Below are 19223 nucleotides of genomic sequence, written 5' to 3'. Positions count from 1 at the left end.
TGGAATAAGACGTGTTCTTGCTCAGACAAATAAAATGAAGCTGTTTCGAACGAGATAAGTTGAACAGGACACGGTCCTTGATCATGCAAATAAAACGGAATTGAGCTTGATGAAGAAAGTGAAATAAGGCGTGTTCTAATGAAACGAGTGAAACTGAGACATTATTAGTCCAACGCGTAAAATAGAACTGTAACACTGCAAAAGTTCAATAGCGCAGTTCTTGATCAGACAAGTAGAATAGGATCGACCTTGCTCGAGTAAGTGGAATAAGGCGTGGTCTCGGTCGAGCAAGTAAAATGGAGTTGATTCAAGCCAGACAAGCGTAATGGGACGGTCCTTGGTCAGAGAAGTGGAGTAGGGTTACACTTGATCGGAACCTCTAGATACGATACAACAATCATTTGTTCCGTATCTCTGTGGACGATTTCGAGGGCCAGGTACGCTGCTATCTAAATGTCGCGCGCGGGCTTCTCAAGGCGGGCGGATTCAATTAAAAACATAGTTGCCCCGTTTATCAACTACGTGGCCGACACACACTTTTACATATTAAAGTGCCTCGTAACAGAAAGGTCGGCCGACAAGCGTCATGGTAATTCGAGTTAACGTCCGCGTACATCCGTTATCTGTTTAATTTCTCGGCGGAGTGTCCTTGTTCACTTAGAATGCCCTGTTCTGAAGAGCTACCCGCGTAATGTCGGCAGAAGATGCGTGAGCAGACTGGCGCAACGACTCTCTAAAAATAGTCGGACGAGGAAAAGTGAAGCATCGCGAGGACACGCCGGCGGACGAGTTGCTCTGCATTCTTGGGTCCGAGGAATTCAGCTGGCCCGAGGCCGCTCAAGGAGTTTCTATTTTATGGTCCCGTTGGGTTTTACTACCTCGCCGTATCGTTACCTTCAAGTATACTATCTCGCACGATCCCTCATTCTATTCACGCCGTTATACGCGGCCCGCGCCGCTTTCCCTCGATAACGTGATTCGTTTTCACCGGGGAAACTTCTAGCCGGGCCGTGTTCCTGAAAACAGCGCGCGTCGAGCGTTATCAACGTCGCGCCGCGCCGCGCCGCGCCGAGACGAGAGAAGACGAAATACCGGCCCCGGAGAGGAGCAGAGCGAAGCTGCGAGAAGCGGCGAGTCGGCAGAGGCGGATGGTTCAGCCGCGCGCGAAATAAAAACTGCTCGCGCGTATTGTGTAAAAAAGAATAGAGTGCACGAAGCCCTCCGTTTTACTTAAATTTCCCCGCCGGTAAATGTACGGGTTCGAGGTACGAACAATGCCCCGGATAAAAATGAAACTTCACCGGTTCGGTCTCCATCGTACCGAGAAACTAGTTCCGGCTTATTATACGGTTACTATCCTAATGGGCCAACTTATATTACGCCGCTTCGCATCATCCGCGGCATTGTTGTCCCGCGCAGCCTCGCTCACGCCTCGTCGAATCACGCCTCGCTATTAGATCGCGCCGCGGGAATCGCGATGAGCCTCCCCGCAGAGACTACGCGGTTCAGAGTTCATTCACAGAACGGTTTTTACGCGATGCGGCTTAACCCCTAACCCGGCCTAGACCGTTCACGAGACCGACCGCAATTTTCATTCGTACCTGTTTCTATTTTCGCGATAGCTGATCATCATCAGGTGCGCGATTCTCGATGCGTTTCGATTAATCTTCGTTTAATCGTAATTTTATATCGCAGTCGTGAATGTTTGTGCTAAGTTAATGACGACACTGAATGCCAATAACATATCAAATTGACGCAACACTGAACACACGTTTACACCGAGTTCTCACGCGACTACTATCCACTGTTTTTCTTGTAAATATTGAATGTGCGGAGAAAATGAAAGTAGCAACAGCGGTGCTTTCATAAACAATATAACAGTGTGCGTATACTTCTGCAGTATGTTTTGAGAAATGAAAGCGAGCTTTCATTTTTTAAATGGAAAGGTACGTGTCCCTGCGCGATACAATGATCGTGAAGGTCAAGAACGAAAGAAATATTTGAAATATTCATATTGTTGTATTTACCAGCATTGCTTGTGGATAAATGAAATGAGATGTGAAGCAAGAACGCGCGGAAACGAAGTTTCCAAACTAACGCAATAACGTGCGTGGTTTCAATTTTGAATGATTAATAATCGAAGGATCAGATTGAGTTATTACTTTCCTGTTAATTATATTGATAAAATATTGAGAGGAAATGTTCAGAAATCGGATTATTATTTAATTTCCTAGCATCGATCCGCCGGTGTCTACAATTACGTTTTTGATGAGTAAATCGACAACAATAAATCGTTTTATAGGAACAAAGGACCGATCATTGGAACAATAACTCGTTAATTAACACATCGCCGCCGTAGCTTATTTCAGCTGACTTTGCGCGTTCGCGTCGACCATTTTAACATCATTCACCGCGATAGATCCAATAATTCCTCGTGATTTACCGAAAACTATTATTTTCCAACGCAATTTGTTTCGTTCTACTAGTGTATTATTATTATTATTATCCTCAGTTAAACGGAATGTCGGTAGTAAAGGATACCTGGGACAAAAAGAAAAATTCGAGGAATTTATCTGCATTCTTTCGCTACGGTTCAAAATTAAATTTTCGACGCTTTTTCTTCCGGCACTGTCGACTATCCTGCTATGTGTTACATAAATACAAACATTGCAAATACGTGGACCGCTAAGGAAACACGTAAACTCGTGTATGCAACCGTAAACATAAACACTCATTAACTTTACGCGTCTGTGACGTTTATAATCATAAAATGCAAGGAAATATGCAAATTACAGAACGTTACCGGCGTTCCTGCTGCATTTTCACGGCAAGGAATCTTTTAGTCGGCGAAACAAACTTCATCCTTATTTCAGTTTGCGTAAAATAATCTAAAAAAAAAAAAAGAAGGAAATTTGCTTAAAGGCCCGCAGTCAGTCGATGATTAAATAGAACCGCCTTGGCCTGTTTCTCCTTCGGCAAGGCTTGTAGACTAGTGCTGGCAACGATAAAGTACGCTACTTTGAAATTTAAAGTAGTTTAGCCGAGACCGTGTTTGGGCTCATTTTCAACGTGAAAATTCACAGGGACTTCGGAAAACGCTTTCGGCAAGTTATAAAAACAACCGATACGAAGATTTTGTTGTTCGAAGAACGACTGCGTGCCGCGCGTTTTATTGGCGTCTTCGGCTTGTTGATCGTAACTAGCGGGTCGTTTGCTCGAAGGATTATCTCGGGACTAGGAGCTAAATCCTTCGAACGGGCTAGAAGATAGACATTACCGTGCAGCGTCTCCCAAGTACTCGTTAAAGTGTCCCCAAGCTGTTGACACCATAAAATATTATCGGAAACAAAATACTTTCCACCACAACGACGCGATTACCGAACCACTGAGTACATGTGATTTCGAATGTCTCTTAGTTCCAGATGTACCACGGGAAAACGCGTTTCCATTCCGTCGTGTTCCGTCATTCAACATCGTAACTAGATTCTTGATCTTCGTGCAAAATAAACATTTTCATTTTGCTGAGGCTCCTCCGTTACATTCTTCTAGTAACATGTGTAGCAGTTCATAATTCACGAGTGGCATTAAAATGAAAATTTTTCGGTGCACTGCGGCAGAAAATTAAATTATTTCCTTCGTGAATCATATATGTTCAACACCGAAACTTTCAAGTATATTAAAATTCTCGAAATGATGATAATAACGGTGACGATGACGTAAGTGCTGCTGATACGAACCTAATGTTCTCGTGTTATGAATGTAATTATTACAAGCGTTGATCCTCTTATTAACACGTTAACTGCCATGTCAGTCACATATGTCTGACAGTGATTTTTGACTAGGTTTAGACATTCATTTTTATTGTGACATATCCAGATAAACCGAATTTTATTAAGATCTTTAGAATTCAAAAGGGTTAAAGCAGCATCCCCTATAATACATTTAAAATTTCTAAGTTCGCATTCATTAATTATATTACTTTGATTTTGTAAGAATCTATGGGAATGATATTTGGCACGTAACGTGTTAAAACACAATGGTATTCATCGAGCAGAGATTGTTCGAATAAATACGTAACAGGAATAAAGAATGATTTTTTAAATATAAATTCCAATTCGTGCGCGTTTGACGGTTATCATTTTTCCCGGAATCGACGGTCGCCGTATCAACACGGATCGCCGAGCAACGTTATATAACGATCGATAAGAGACTGGGAGAGAAGATCTTACCGAGAAACGCAGAAATGGCTGTTCGAGTCAGTGAACGAGTAAAATAACTTTATCCTGGTAGTATGACACGCGACGTTGTGGCGCTGAATTGTCACTGGTACACGATACACGATGTCATACGAATTTCTCTTCCTTTTACGGTTTAACAAACGAACCGCAGACCGTAAAATACGCTGTCCTCTTCGCGGGGAAATAAATCGTCGTTTAAATAACATTTCAAGAGCACATTCTGCTTTTTTACTTCAAAAAGGTCGCAAATAACATATTTATTTTGCAGGTCTTTCACAGAAAGCACACCTACGAACGCAACTTCGCGGAACGACCTTGGCGTTTTCCTCGTGGAAACTGCAAAACCATAATCCACACATTTTTGCAGAAATGTAACACAATAATGGAGCTTGTTGCAAGCGGTTATGTACTTAGGATTATCTGGAGTACAGCAATTTATCGTATGAAAAGAGGAATTTAAGCTTTATTTAATATCACTGTGACTAGTAATTGTCGCAATTCTCGCGGGTTATAAAACTGGAAGAATTGTTTAATTGAAGGTACACGTGTGCGCAAAATGCAGTCAAATTGAAAAGCACAGTTTCAAGAGAGAGACGTTTGGAAAGCTTTTGAGACTTCGCCGTTCCACAATAGAATAAAATAATAATTAAAAGTAATTTTCCCGAGGTATAGGCGTGGTCGAATTGGCTATTTTCTGCGGTCCCACCATCGGGACGATAGAGATTAGCAAAAGTTCGACATTTCGGCGACTATTGGCACGGCTACAGGGAACATTAAAATTTGTCAGGGGCACTGGTGACCTCGTAGTGTCATTCCAGGGTTAATGGTGCTCAGGCAGCTCACAGACCGCGAAATTCGTATTCCGTCGACTTCTACAGTGACTATCAAACTCTAACCCGAGAGCGTCGTGAAAAATGAGGTTCCTATAAAGCCAGCATATTAACCGTAATCTACAGGATGTCCCCGCGATGATTAATACAAACCAGAAAAGGGCGGGTGCCCTGCCCTCCGCGATAAATCGAAAATTTTCCGTATCTGCTTTTCATTTCTCGCAAAAAGTCGGACGCAGTCGGGTCAGTCGGCCACTTCGCTCGTTTAAATCCCACAGAAACATGATTCCTCTCTCCACCCCCCTCCCCCCGATTATTCGCATTCGTCGAAAGGAAACAAAAACCCATCGAGATTTTGAAATAACAACAGAATAAACCTCGTATCCGGAACAAGCCCTCGGTTAGGAGCTTTTACAAAAAAAGAACGGTGATACGCCGAAGGGGCGGAAATTTTTCTGCGCGGCAGAAAAAAAAATACGAGTCGAGAATGTCGAATAAAATTTTGATCGCGCGGAACAAGGTTTTCGGAGAAAATCCGATTTGAAATACCGGTTTCCCGAAAGCAAGTTTCGAGTACGACTGACCATCGCGCGCCTGGCCGTTGCCGGATTTTTCTATTAACAGAGAAAATCGTCGATTACATCACGGCCGTTATCTACCTCCCCGTCGACGTTTCGATTCCCCGGGAATCAATGCGAAGCGAATTTGTCTGCAGAACAAACAATGCATCGCCGTGTGAATTACACCCCATAAAATTAAATTAATTTGTAATGGACAGGGCACCGATATGATTGATTATCGGCCATTTACACTACTGGAATTATTTATCGCTTTGCACTCCGCGAAACGCGCGCACACACTCCTCATGGCGACGTCATTGTTAAATATGACCGTGCGCGAATTTTGTTGCTACCCGGAACAATGGTCGCCGAGACTACTCGGGAAAAAAGCCTTGTTACAAATAATTAGCTTCTTCTGAAATCGTATTTTGGAAGCTACGTTATTTCGATAACTGATATTATTAATTATACAACTGGTAGATTCAAATCTATGTCGCTCCATTCTTTTGCAATTACTGAGATTATCAAGATACTTCCGCGGGTGAATTACCAAGGTACGATAAAAATCGCGCAGGATCTCAATGAAAGCACTTCCACGGATTTTAATAAAACATTAGCTACTTTTGGTGCCGGGTACCTTCGGTGCTAAAATCTTCCGTGAAACACTGTACGCTTTATGGGCACGACGTTAGAACAATTGTCGCGAAAAATCACTTCCGAAGAACTAAAAGAATTATCATTGAAAGCTTTATCGCATCCTTTGTATTCCCTAGATGGTGCTTCTGCTTATTACTTGTTTGAAAGTTCAGACAATTTCCTTTCCGCGAGGAGGTTCGACAAAACGGAGATAATGAAAATTCCGAGCGATGTGTTCTTTAACGTGAAGTTTCATTTTCGCACGAATTAGTCACTTGGCGAAGGAGGGAGCAGCAAGGAGTCATTGAAAAATTCATAACAACGATGTTTTTCTTTGTTGCAGTTACAACTGTGATCGAGCGACACGACTATAAAATTACACAGATACAAGAAGACTTTTCAAGATGACGAAATGTTCTTGCGGTATGCAAATTCTGATTCGTCCTGTATAAAGTTATGCATCACGTATAAACTTATTCCCTCGGACGTTTCTTGAGCAATATATTTCGTACACGAATGCACAGGGAACTTCTAAAGTAACCGGGTAGTAAGAGAAATATAAGTGATAACGTGTTTAATATTCGAGCGATGCAATAAATAATTCGAGCAGTATATTTCCCGGCGACCCGACGCTACATCGAACCTTTTTCTTCCTCGCATCGTGCGATGCGAAACTGAGTACAAATAAATTCTTTCCGTTGCAACGAAGAAAAAGAACAATACGTGTTCTTTTCGTGCGTAATAACTACGCCGCGGATATCTCTATGCAGATATGAAACGTCAAGAATTAATTCGCAAAAACAGAAATTATGCAACATTGCATTGTTTCAAAAAACATCACCGGTGCGCAGAATCGCCGGACCAAGACTTGTTCCCCCACTCTAATTTCCCCTTCTACCGCGCTATTCCCCCATGCTTCCGCCATGCCGGCGGTCACGTGACGGGTTTCGTCTCTGTCGTGCATACTCCAGTATAGGCAGAGAGAGGGCAACTATTTCCCCTCGATTCGTGCTCCCTCCCCTCATCTGGCGACACTGCCTGAGCGTTACAATTAGTTCAATTCGCTATTTTGCTGAACGTTACAGCAACGTATGTTGCTTATTAAAGTCGGTAAAAGGGACCTACGTTTTCTGCTTTTTAAAATCGACTTGGACAATTGTTTTGCAGAAAAATCCGCAGTCTGGGGAGCGCAAATAGTTAAGTACAATTAGATGTTCTTTTGTGTTATATTCCATACTGGTTCTCCGTATTTCTTTGAACTGGAAGATTTAGTACTCGTTTGCAAGTTATCGAAACTAAATCGGACTAGTTCCCAGCAGTTTGACTCAACATCGTCTGCGAAGTCTTCCGATGAAAATATTCAATTAAGAACAAGGGTTGTTTTCGGGTCGAATAGACCCGAAGGTGCCAGGAGGTCAACAAAACAAACTTCTATTCGACCCACGTTCAGCAAACTAAAACCCTCAGTTTGAACGCTAACATTCGATAGTACGACGCGATATCCCTACCGTGTCTCCTCCACCCACGATTTTACTTCATACTACACGATTTTCAGTTGTGAAATCGAGTTAGATCTGAAACCTGACCTAAATCTTCGTGTTATCGTGAATTACTGATCCCGGGTTAGTCTGGGTGTCAATCGCTTCGATCGATATCTACCTGAATTTATTTTTCGAACGACATTCCGACGAAAAGATCCGTGCTTTTCTTTCAAAATAATGGCGGTTATACGACTGTGAACTATTTCAAAGAAATGTTTTTGGTATCTGCGAAGACGCAAACAGGGACCACTCTGTTCAACCAGGCGCCAGTTTGTTAAAAATGGACTTACTCGGACCAAATGAAAATGTTTTGCATCGATTATAAGGTACCGGGTCGGAATAAATATGTTTTGCATCGATTAGACGGTACCGGAAGCAAATAAAAATGTGCTGCATCGATGACAAGGTACTGGGATCAAACAAAAATGTTCTGCATCGATTATAAGGTATCGGGAACGAATAAATACGTTCTGCATCGATTACAAGGTATTGGGGCCAAATAAAAATGTTTTGCATCGATTACGAAAGCAAGTAAAACTTTACTGCATCGATTACAAGGTACTGGAACCGAATGAAAATTTGTTTTTCCCTTCAATAATTTGAATAAATCGTTAACTGCGTTAATCGGTAACTGCATGAAATCCACAGTCTACTAATCGATTTCGCCTGGCTGAAACTCGTTTCGACATCGCGCCTCGCAAACATCCGCTTGACAACTAGTTTCTCGGAAAGACGTAGCGTCCCGAGGGTAGGGGTTTGTATAAAAACTGTGCACGCAGCAATAAACAATCGGCGCAGAAACGGCTAGGCGTTCGATCGTTCAGCGGGGCAATGAAATCAGGGCTGGGCTCGCGGAACGGAACGGAACGAAACGAAACGAAACGAAACACGGGTCATGCATCGTTGCTGACGGCCGATAACCGTTTACCGTTTCGCCGCTCCGGCCGTAATTCGTTTCTTCGCGTTCGCGTTACCTACCGTACGATCCCCGAGATTCCGGACCCGGCAGTTCAGGGTGGCCGTTTTGCCCACCAGCGCGGTGACATTATGAGAGGCCGTCACGTCGAAGTATGGTCCACGGTCGAGCGGCTCCAGCGCGTGGTTCTCGTACATCCCGTGATCGGTGGTGCCCCGTGCCAGTCCTTGCACTTCGACCGCCAAACAGAAACCACCCCCGGAACAAAAAGAACCAGACGATTTGGACCACAGAAATGGAAACAGCGCGCCGACGCTCCCGAGCACGAGAAAGACGCCGAAAAAGATGAAAGAACGACGCTACAGAAAGACGCTGCAGTCCCTTTCATCCTCCTCGCGTTAAATCGACCTGCACGTTGCCAGGGACATTCGCGACTCCGATACGGTCATCCCTCGCGAACTTTGACTCTGACATTTTGACGTTCAGCCCTTGGTGCATCGTACCGAATTTTTGTTATGCTTGCTCGGTTCGGGACAGTTTAGATCCGAGGACAAAATTATTTGATAACTGTACTGCTTGCGCGATGACGACCATTTTATAGGTACTGAACGTTATGATCAGTATTCGTTAACCCTCGGACGGTGGACCGTTCGTGTAATTATACAGCGTGCCATCGATCTGGCAGTACAAGCCGCAAGGAGGTGAATCTACGTGAAAAAATAAGTCGAAAAGAAGGAATAATGTTTTTTTGTTCGAAGCTTCGTTTTCAAGACGAATTAGCTGGCACGTCTGACTATGATTAGTCGATTCTACTTCCTGAGAATTCTAATGAATGAACATGACGAATTTTTAACACTTCGGGGGCGACATCTGTGCGCCGTACTGACTCCGATGAATGTGTGAATATTGGTTTGATTCCTAGAATTTGAAGATGACTACGAAAAATGTCAGTCTAAATCACCTGCACACTTTCTTGGAACTAATGAAAACGTCTATAGCATCGTACCCACAATTGGGCGTCGTCCCTGAAGAGTTATAGTCGATTTTCTCAAAAGCGAAATTTCATTCTACATTTTCCATTTATAACTTTCTGTAAAATCGTCCCCTCTGGCCGTACACCACCGAATCGAAAATATCCTATACTTTGTCAGGTTGCAAAATGAATTCCAATTCCAAGAATTTGATTGTGGACTCATTGCACAATTGTAATTAACCAGAATCAATTTTCGGTTTTTGGTTAACAGAGTCACTTTATTTAGTAAAGATCTCGTTTTAATGAAGGAATATATTGAACACAACCGAACTTATTTATGTTACGAGCCAATTCTGCGTTGTTTTATGTAATACTGTGTTATGTATTGTGCGTTTTACGCGTATAGCGATACAATGCTTTCCACACACATATTTTTCATTCAAAAGGTGAAGTAATTAAATTGAAATGTTTCGAGTATGAGGTTAATACTGTTGTACCTGTTATGCGTGATATTTATTTAACAGAAATCATTTGGAGATTAACCGAAGAGAGAGAGAGAGAGAGAGAGAGAGAGAGAGAGGGGGGGGGGAGAAAGACGGCCCAAGAAAGTATTTTTTGAACCTACATTCTTTAAATACTTGCAGAGAAAGTGATTAAGTTGCAAGTAAATAGGATCGCTGATTAAAACGTTGTTACACGTTGAACTTCCGTTTCGGCTTTAATTGATACGAACGATGCACAAAGGTTGAAAAGGATTTTGTTGTAAAATAATGTGGCTGAGTACAGAGTGAGTTTCGTTTATCCTATCCACCTCGATATTTTTGTTATTTCTGTACAAAACAGAAACAGAACGGGAAGAAGTAACATAAAATAAAGGAAAATAACAGAAACAAAAAGAGATCAGTAGTACAAAGTTATATGTATCAGACACCGTCAAAGAGCTATAAGCCAAAGCTGTGTAAGAGCTCCATAAATTAGGTATTGAAATAAACAGTTATCTTTTATGTTTCAGAAAATTCTGTTCGATCTTATCTATTTCGTTGGAGAAAATAGTCATGTGGAATTTTTATAGAAAGAAACGTTTAGGAACTTCTTCAAAAACGTTCTCGTGGAACAAGTATTTTATGATCTGTGTGTAATAAAAGATCCATGAAAACAAGGTATTGTAGATAAGAGACACGCAGGCAAGCTTTAAACATATTCAGAATGTCAATGTAATTATAGTAATTAATTAATGTCGTTGCAGTTGGAATGGTTACGTATAATCTATGATTGTAAGCAAAGCATCCGATGGATGTTAATCAACGTCCGCATAATTGTACGTCGCATAACGCTGCTTGCATTAGTCCTTTAACAATAAATCATTTTTTAAAACGCCCTACATCGTGTTACTGAATAACGTTACTGTACGGACATTGTTTAACGTCGAATTTAATCGAATGCCCCGGTTAGAACCATAGATTATACATAACCATTACACAATACGAAAATACGACAGCAAAGCATGTTCAACATTGACGAACAAAGCATCTGCCCTAGGAAAACTTTCATTTTCAAAAGCTTTTCTTTATCCGTTCTCATTGGAACACGACACGAGAACGTTCTTTGAGAAGATTCTAGGGTCTATGTTTTAAACAGAGCCTGTTAAAAGATTCTGCAGCTTTTTAGATCCTTGGTGCAAGTAAACAGAATTTCAAAGCAAAGGAACCTTCGGGAGCAGCAAAGTAAAATGGTGGTTCTGCGACGAAGCCGTTAAACCACAAATGATCCGAGCAGAGGCAGGACAAACGAAACCAGCCTGTGCCGCGACTATTTCTTGATACTCATCAACTCGCGGGATTTGGGGGCTACGGTCCGAAAATCATCGAGCCTCGACTTTCCTTTTGGCTGTCGGATTGCGGCGCGGATTGTTCTTTGACCCGAGAAGCTATTTCCTGTCGCGCGCTGTTCGGGGGAACGGGAAGAGAAATGTTCACCACGTTGTGCCGTTCGTTATCGGAATTTCGTTAACTCCTCGTGTTTACCGGCAGGGAACGAGAGAGAAAGAGAGATATAGGTCGGTGGAGCAAGAGAGAAAGTCTTGTGGGGTACGCGATGTACGACCGGAACCAGGGTGAGAAATCATTTTAACGTGTCCCGACGCGCCGTGCCGGGGGTAAAAGCCGCGATATATCTCCCTTTCGCTTGGACACGGACCTTCTTACCGCCGCGTGCTTCCTCATGAAGTATTAAAGTAGGTGGTGAAGTTTCTCCGGACGCAGTTTCAGAAACTACTTTATCTCGTAATACGTGACAGAGCGGCGCGCGGAAAACGCGCGGGGGTGCCCGGTGTATCGCGCCGCCGGCCCGTCGACGCTTTCTCCGCTCTTTCCGTTCCTTTGTGCAACGCCGCGGAACGAAACTCGCGCGCGTTGTTATAATAAATGTCCGTGGAATTTTTATCGTTCCTCCGGCACCACCGCCGCGTGCTAGCCCGTGCCGGCTCCGGGGGAGACCTTTGTATTCGTTCCGAGGCGAATCATTGAATAAGGGCGGACTGGACGGTCGCGTCCTCTTGATCTCATCAAAGAGCGACGGTGCACCGTTTGTTTCGCGGCGAAAGAATCTCTCCGCCTCGCGAGCAGGCATTTTCTTCCGTTATTGCGCTCGCCGTGTAACGCGAAAGAAGAGCTCCCTGTGATCGTCCCGCGATTAAGCCCGTATTCTCGCCCGAGACTCCGTGAAATTCTTTAAACGAACGACACGACGCCGTTCACCCTCTGCTCCAGCGAAGTTTTCTTTCGGCGATTCGTGCGAACGGGAAAAAATCGAGCCGCACCGATCTAAATACGTCACCGATCGGATTTCAATAGAGGGTCGACGATTCGAGCGGACCTCGAACGACGTTCCGTCGATTTTCCACGAGCATCGGCTTAATAAGGGGAAACACGCATAATAATGAATTTCTTCGGTTTCGATGAACAGTTCGCGCGAGAGCGAAACGATTCGCGCGATTCTCCGACAAAGAACAATCACGGGCCTCCACGGATCGGATCGCGACACGTGGCAGAATTTCCACTTACCCGAAAACAATAGGCACAGTGTAAAGAGTACACCCTTCATTTTTTGTTTCTCTTTCTCATAGTCGTTCCACGATGTCGTTTCGATAAATATGTTTACACTTAGAGGCGTGTGTACGTGTGCCGTGTAGGTATATCCTCTGTGTACTTTTCTTTTTATTTTTCGTGCGTGTGTACCGTCGCGGGTTTCGAAGAACGCACCACACCGTCTCACCCTCCCGCACCGGTGGTTTTCCCACGACAATGAGGATTTTCGCGTCGTCGGTCCTTCGCACGACTTTCACTCGTCGGTTGTTTGCGAATTATCCCTTCCCCCGCGGTTCGTTAATCTTCTCCTGGCATGGCGCAATAATCCAGAAGCCGGGCAGAGGGACAGAGAACGAGAGAGACGGAAAATAGGGAGGGGGAGAGAGAGAGAGAGAGAGAAAGATGGTTTTTCTATATCGGGTCCCGGCACAGAGGCGCGGAATTAAAATCGCAGGGCGAAACTATCGGGCGAATCGATAGCATCCGATTTTCCTTGGGTTTTTCGCTCGATGTCGCCATTATGTTCCGTTGGTTTCGGGGTCGATTTACGTGCTGGCATGCATAGAAATCGTCCACGATTCTTCTCCGCCTCGGTGATCCGTCCCACAACACGCTCTTCTCATCTTCCCGCTGGAAACGTGCGTATCAAGCTCGTCTTTCTGACTGGTTAATTCACCAGACGACACGAACGCGTTCCCATTCGATCGGATCTCCTCTGACGAAACAAAGCGCGAGAAAAAGATAAAGCACGAGATGGCAAACCGACGTCGAGCCGGAGAGAGAAGAAAAAAAGGAAAAACCGTGGAACAAAGTGACGTCGGAGAAACAGAGAGAACGAAAAAGGTAGTGAGAGAGAGAGAGAGAGAGAGAGGGAGAGAAAATCGTGGAAAAATCCGAACTCGTCTATTCCTCTCCTCTTCTTCTTCTTCTTCTTCTTAACCGTTCTATTATGCAAATCGAACGATCAGCGATCTCATCGTTCGAAGCCCCCGACGGCGGTCCTTTGCTCGCCTAACCAATTCGAGACGGCGAAACGTTCATTCGTTCGTTGGTTCGACGGGTGATCTAATTTCCGCGATTCGAGGGACGTGCACGACAACGAGAAACGACGGAGGCGACGGAGCCCGCTGGCCTATCCTCGGGTCTGCCTTTGACGAGCGCGACCGTCGTCGAGCAGCGCGATAAAACTCGTGTTACGAACATCCGAGCGAAACTGATAGTGCATGCGACACGGCCCGGGAGAGACGCCCTGCCATCTGTCCTTGCACACGCCCCGCTTTTCCCTCTCCCGAAGTCAACGGGAAGATGGGGTAGACATCGTCCGGCGCAAGCGTGTATCCCTTTTGCTTCTATATTACTTGCACGCACACTCGTGTCGCGCGGCCGTGCAGCATCCCCTAGTCCAGAATCGAATTCCACGCTGGCCCGATCCTTCCTTCTCGTCGTCATCCTCCTCGCCGTCATCCTACTCGTCGTCGTCGGAGTTGTTGTCTGGCGTCATTGTTGCACACACGCGTCACGCACCAACACGTAACGCCGTAACAAATATCAATGCAGCCGGAGCCGCTCTTTCGCGTCGTTCGCCTTGTAACCGCTGAATCGGGCTTATCGCCACGATCGCGGTCTATGCGCGCGAAACAGAGACGGAGAACCCGTACCTCTGCAAACCAGAGAGAGAGGGGGGTGGCAGCCCGCGAAAGAAAAATAGATACTTTTCCCACGAGTGTTTTGACCGCTGAATTTCTTCGGAGTCTGTTTACCAGCCCGAATGCCCGATTTAAAACGGATTTAATGGTCAACGATGCCCACTTTTCCCGACCACCGAAAGACTAAAACCCTTGTGCCGACCCGGAGAGCGACGGAATTTCACCGAAAGCGATTCAGACAATCGTCATTTCGGTACGATTCTCGGCTCCCTTTTTTTGCCCGCGACCGCCGACTTAATATGACATTCAATTACGCCGCTTGAGCCTTTTTATCAGACGCGGATAAGGGATCGCGAGCCGAGTAATTGTTTTTGGGGAAACTAATGGTCCACGAATGACAACGTAATATTTGGGGGGATGATGATTTCGGTCGGGCATCGAAATTGGACCACAATGGTATTTCCTCACGGTCGATATCAATTAATTATATATTAAGGTCAATCTAGGTCGAAATTAAGCTAGTTTCCGATATTCGGAGCCACAAGGCTCATTTTCTAGCCCAATTCTTTTCTGGGATTCGGAGGATCCATTCTCTGGCATCAATCGCTCCTCGGAATTCATAAAATTCATTCACTAACGCAGCTCATTTTCCAGAACTCGTATATTTCACGTTCCAACAAACTTTACTTTTATGAATCCGTAGGTTCCAGCCATCAACGCAATTGGCTTGCTAGCATTCGTGAAAGACTCGTTTAACAACACCCTTCATGATTCTCATCTCCCTCGGCTTGATCGTCTGGCATCATTTGGTTTTCAGGATTCATAAAATACATTTACTGGCGCAGTCAATTTTCCAACGCTTATATATTTTATTTTCCAGCAAAATGTACTATTACAAATTCGCAGGTTCTAATTATTAAAGCAACTGAATTCCCAGCACTCGTAAAAGGTTTACTGAAAACCATCCTTCATGATTCTCGTCCCTCCCACCATGATTCGCTGGCATCATTTGCTTTTCATGATTCATAAAATTCGTTTACTAGCACAGTACTATTTTCCAAGCCTCATATATTTCACTTTCTAGCACAATTTACTTTTATAAATTCCTTTTCTGATGTACGTTTCTCCCACCCCGATTTCTTGGAACTATTTGCTTTTCGTAAAATTCATTTACCAGCACAGATCATTTCCCAGAGTCTCATACATTTCATATTCCTCCAAAATATATTTCTACGAGTTCGCCTGTTCCATTTACCAACACGACTGACTTTGTAGCATTCGCAAAAGGTTCATTTGACGCCACCCTTCATTTTCAGGGGTTCACCAAATACGTTTCCCAATGTAGATCGTTCTTCCACCCACATAATTGTGAGCAACGAGGAACGGTAAAAGCAGAAAATCCTTGAATTTCGGTCGGGAAAGTAGCAGGGCATTTCTTTCGGAAAAGATTGTTTAAACCGCGAAAGCGCTCAGGCTTTCCGGTCACAGGCCGGGTCGTTCAAATGAAATTCGTGACCGGCTCGGATACGGTGTATTTAAATTTGTGGAGAATCGCGGAGGATCAACGGAGAGACGGTATTCCCGGGTCGAGCTCCCCATGGCCCGAGGAAAACACCGTAATAAGATGTTCACTTTAGGAAATCTCTTACGCTACAAGATTCCGACTAATCTCGGAAATTCGGTACGGCGCGGGCGACGGGGGGGTGTACGGGCGAGCTTAGGGTGCCTTCCTTTGCTCGAGATTGGTCGTCGCGCATTTTTCACAGAGCTCTCGTGTGCCGGTCTTACGGTGACGGGTTGAATAACGGGTGTCCGTGGGCATCGCGACGCGGCAAGAAAACAGGGACGCGGTCTTGCGAGCCGCCAAAGCATACCGTGGCCCTTTGTTCTTTCGGCCGTAATGAACATGCATTGTGTGTCTCTTTCTTGCCGGCTTCTTTCTCCCCTCCCAACCCTTCTTTTTCTTTTTATGTATAATCCACGCGATGGATTTGAAAGGGAAGATCGATGCCCCAAATCGTTGGAGGTGAAACGCGTGACAGACGTGTACGAGAGAGACTCTCTCTCTCTCTCTCTCACACACACACAAACACGCGTCTCTCTCCTTTTTCTCTCCAGAGAGTTCGTACGCGGGCTCCTTTTCACCGGGACTCTCATCTTCCTTTCAGCCCGCTTTCCCGCCTCGATAATCACGTAACGACGCGCGATGATCGTAACATTAAAAAAAAAGAAAAAATGGAGAAGAAGGGAGAAACTGAAATGCGGAAAAAGGCGCGGATTCCCAGCGGTAAACATGCGGCTCACGTCCCCCGAACGAGTTTATCTTTTAATGCGTTTACGTGTCCGCGTGGCGAACGTTAAAAGCGAGAAATAAAAGCAAAGTACGGGGCCGCGCGGATCCCGCAATAATTCCGGATACGGGAGTATGAAATTTGAATAACTAATGCGATTTTTATTGTTGGAACGAGAATCTGTTTTCCCTTCGCAACCGCCGCCGCGCGCCGGTCGTTCGTTTATCGATAATCTTACGTTAGGATCAACCCCCGGCCGTGACAAAATGCCGGCCAGCATCGGTGGCAATTGTCGCCAATTATTGGCGGGAAGTTTAATCTGCGCAAATATTATCGTATATCGTGTGTCCAGCAGATATCGTTGTTTATACCGCGGTCGTAAATAATCGCGATGTTATCGATACACGGTATCGATTTCGTTCGAGATTCGGTCTCAGGTAACTCGGTAATGGCGTGGGGTTCGTAATTGGAGGTTATGTCGACGCACGGCGATGTTATTGAAGCTTTTCGTGCGTGAACCGAACGCGATGCTCGAGTTGCTCTGTGGCTTTTCAACGGTGCGTTATCGTTTCGTTGATTAGAACTCGCTTTGAGATCGTGTCACGTGTCGTGATGTGAGCATTCTCGATCTGTCAACCGGTCAGTCGGTCCTGGTCCTGCGACAGAGAGCACTGAATTCGTCTATTTATTCGGTTCAGTAATTGTTCTTAATTATCTTGCGAAAATGGACGACCAAGCTTGTCCGAGATGCAAAACCACCAAATACCGGAACCCATCCTTGAAGATGATGGTGAACGTTTGCGGGCACACGTTGTGTGAAAGTTGCGTTGACCTGTTGTTCCTTAAAGGTTAGTATATTGATTCTAAAATATTCACAGTTAGTATGTTGATTCAAAATATATTGTCGAATCAACAGCCTAACGTTTATCATTAATTCTCCCAAGGTTCCGGATCGTGTCCAGACTGCAAAATTCCTCTGAGAAGAGCAAACTTCCGTGTGCAGTTGTTCGAGGATGCGATGGTTGAGAAAGAGGTGAACATAAGGAAAAGGGTACTGCGAGATTTCAACAAGAGGGAAGACGACTTTGCAACATTACGAGAGTACAATGATTACTTGGAGGATGTTGAAACCATAATATATAATTTAGCAAATAATATTGATGTCCTGGAAACGCATAAGAAGATAGAACAGTATAAAAAGGACAATAAAGATCAGATCACAAAGAGCAAATCTAAAATTGGTAGGCATGAATATGAACTAGAAGAGATGATAGAGCTAGAGAGGCAGAAGGAAGAGGAAAAACGGATGGAGTTGGTTAAACAAGAATTGGAAGCTAAGAAGAAAAAGATTCGTGAAAAGGAAGCGTTGATAGATGAGCTCACGTATTCTGAAGGAAATGCGAAGAATATTGTGGAAACGTTTGCTTCTGCTATTCAAGCATCCAAGAAAGAATCAAAAACAACAGCTCCTAAGGTTACTCAGTTTAGTACAGGAATCAAATTTAGCAACCAAGGAAGTCAGAATTATATGCATGTGCCAAAGTTCGATGAAGGACCGTTATACTCTTATACTCCCATTCGACAACCTACAGAGGGTCCTACTCCACCTGGCTGGAGGGAACTACAGGCGCGTGGCTATGTCGCTCATGTTCGAGTAGAGTCTTCAGCTGAAAGGGCAGGAGGTTTCAAGGCACATGTCGCGTGTTTAAGGGCCTTACAGGAAGCTATGGCTGGCTTATATCACAATCCCTCGCAACGCCAAACAGAATACACAAGCGTATGACTGTGTAGATTGTTTTAATGCCCCTGAAACCGCGTCTCTAATTTGGTACATGTGCTAATGCCTACAAGCCAGGAAATGTAATTGTTATGTACAATTCAGAACCCCTGACCAATTGTCATACATGCTAAACATACCAAGTTAATTAAGCCCATGTGATATAATCACAACTAACAGGTGCACGTGCCTTGTATATTTATATAATTTTAGTATCAAATATTTTATATTATAATTATATTACCATGCAAATTGAGCGACTGCAGTACCTGGCAACTCAATGAGTATGTGTAAGAGAAATAATTTTCCTTGTTTCAACAGAAAATAAAATACACTTTGTTGAACATAGCGATATATGTTAATAATCCTTGTCCTGTATGTGTTCTGTTATCTTTAGAATGATTGTAACACTAAATATTTATAAGTTATAAGATACAATTTTTGTTACAATGAAATCATATTACTATTAATAAATTTGTCCTTCAATAACAACTTTGACATAGTTCTTATTGTCATTTTACGGTTTTACTTCGTAAAATTGATATGATTTGTATGACACCAACCTCCTACTATAGTATAGACCGGGATGGGGGGGGGGGATAAAGGTTGGATATGGTTAGGTCTGGGATCAGTATAGACATTGCTTGCAATGCATTTTTCTGTCTACGGTTCTGAATTACCATCAGTTGACTGTTCTATTTGAATAGAGCGCGCTAGGAAACTACTGGC

General features: G+C 44.1%; 2 protein-coding genes across 2 annotated transcripts in view; one reads left to right on the top strand and one right to left on the bottom strand.

Moving 5' to 3' along the window:
* Positions 1 to 13989, bottom strand: part of LOC143357542 (neurotrimin) — a 134308-nt gene extending 120319 nt beyond the window's left edge. The window contains exons 1-2 of the mRNA XM_076794110.1: positions 12757 to 13989; positions 8784 to 8953 (exon numbers count right to left, since the gene is read on the bottom strand). Of these exons, the coding sequence (XP_076650225.1) occupies positions 8784 to 8953; positions 12757 to 12796 (210 nt within the window). The 5' untranslated portion in view covers positions 12797 to 13989. The remainder of the gene's footprint in view (positions 1 to 8783; positions 8954 to 12756) is intronic.
* A 3007-nt stretch (positions 13990 to 16996) lies between these two features.
* On the top strand, positions 16997 to 18992 carry Mat1 (CDK-activating kinase assembly factor). Its single transcript, XM_076793130.1, has 2 exons — positions 16997 to 17565; positions 17662 to 18992. Exons 1-2 carry the CDS (start codon positions 17442 to 17444, stop codon positions 18498 to 18500), a joined length of 963 nt encoding a protein of 320 aa, XP_076649245.1. The 5' UTR covers positions 16997 to 17441; the 3' UTR covers positions 18501 to 18992.
* The last annotated feature ends 231 nt before the right edge of the window (positions 18993 to 19223 follow it).

This window comes from Halictus rubicundus, chromosome 9 (genome assembly GCF_050948215.1).
Source record: "Halictus rubicundus isolate RS-2024b chromosome 9, iyHalRubi1_principal, whole genome shotgun sequence".
Taxonomy (NCBI): Eukaryota; Metazoa; Arthropoda; class Insecta; order Hymenoptera; family Halictidae; genus Halictus; species Halictus rubicundus.
The sequence above is the reverse complement of the archived record's forward strand: the minus strand, read 5'-3'. Positions and strand labels throughout refer to the sequence as shown.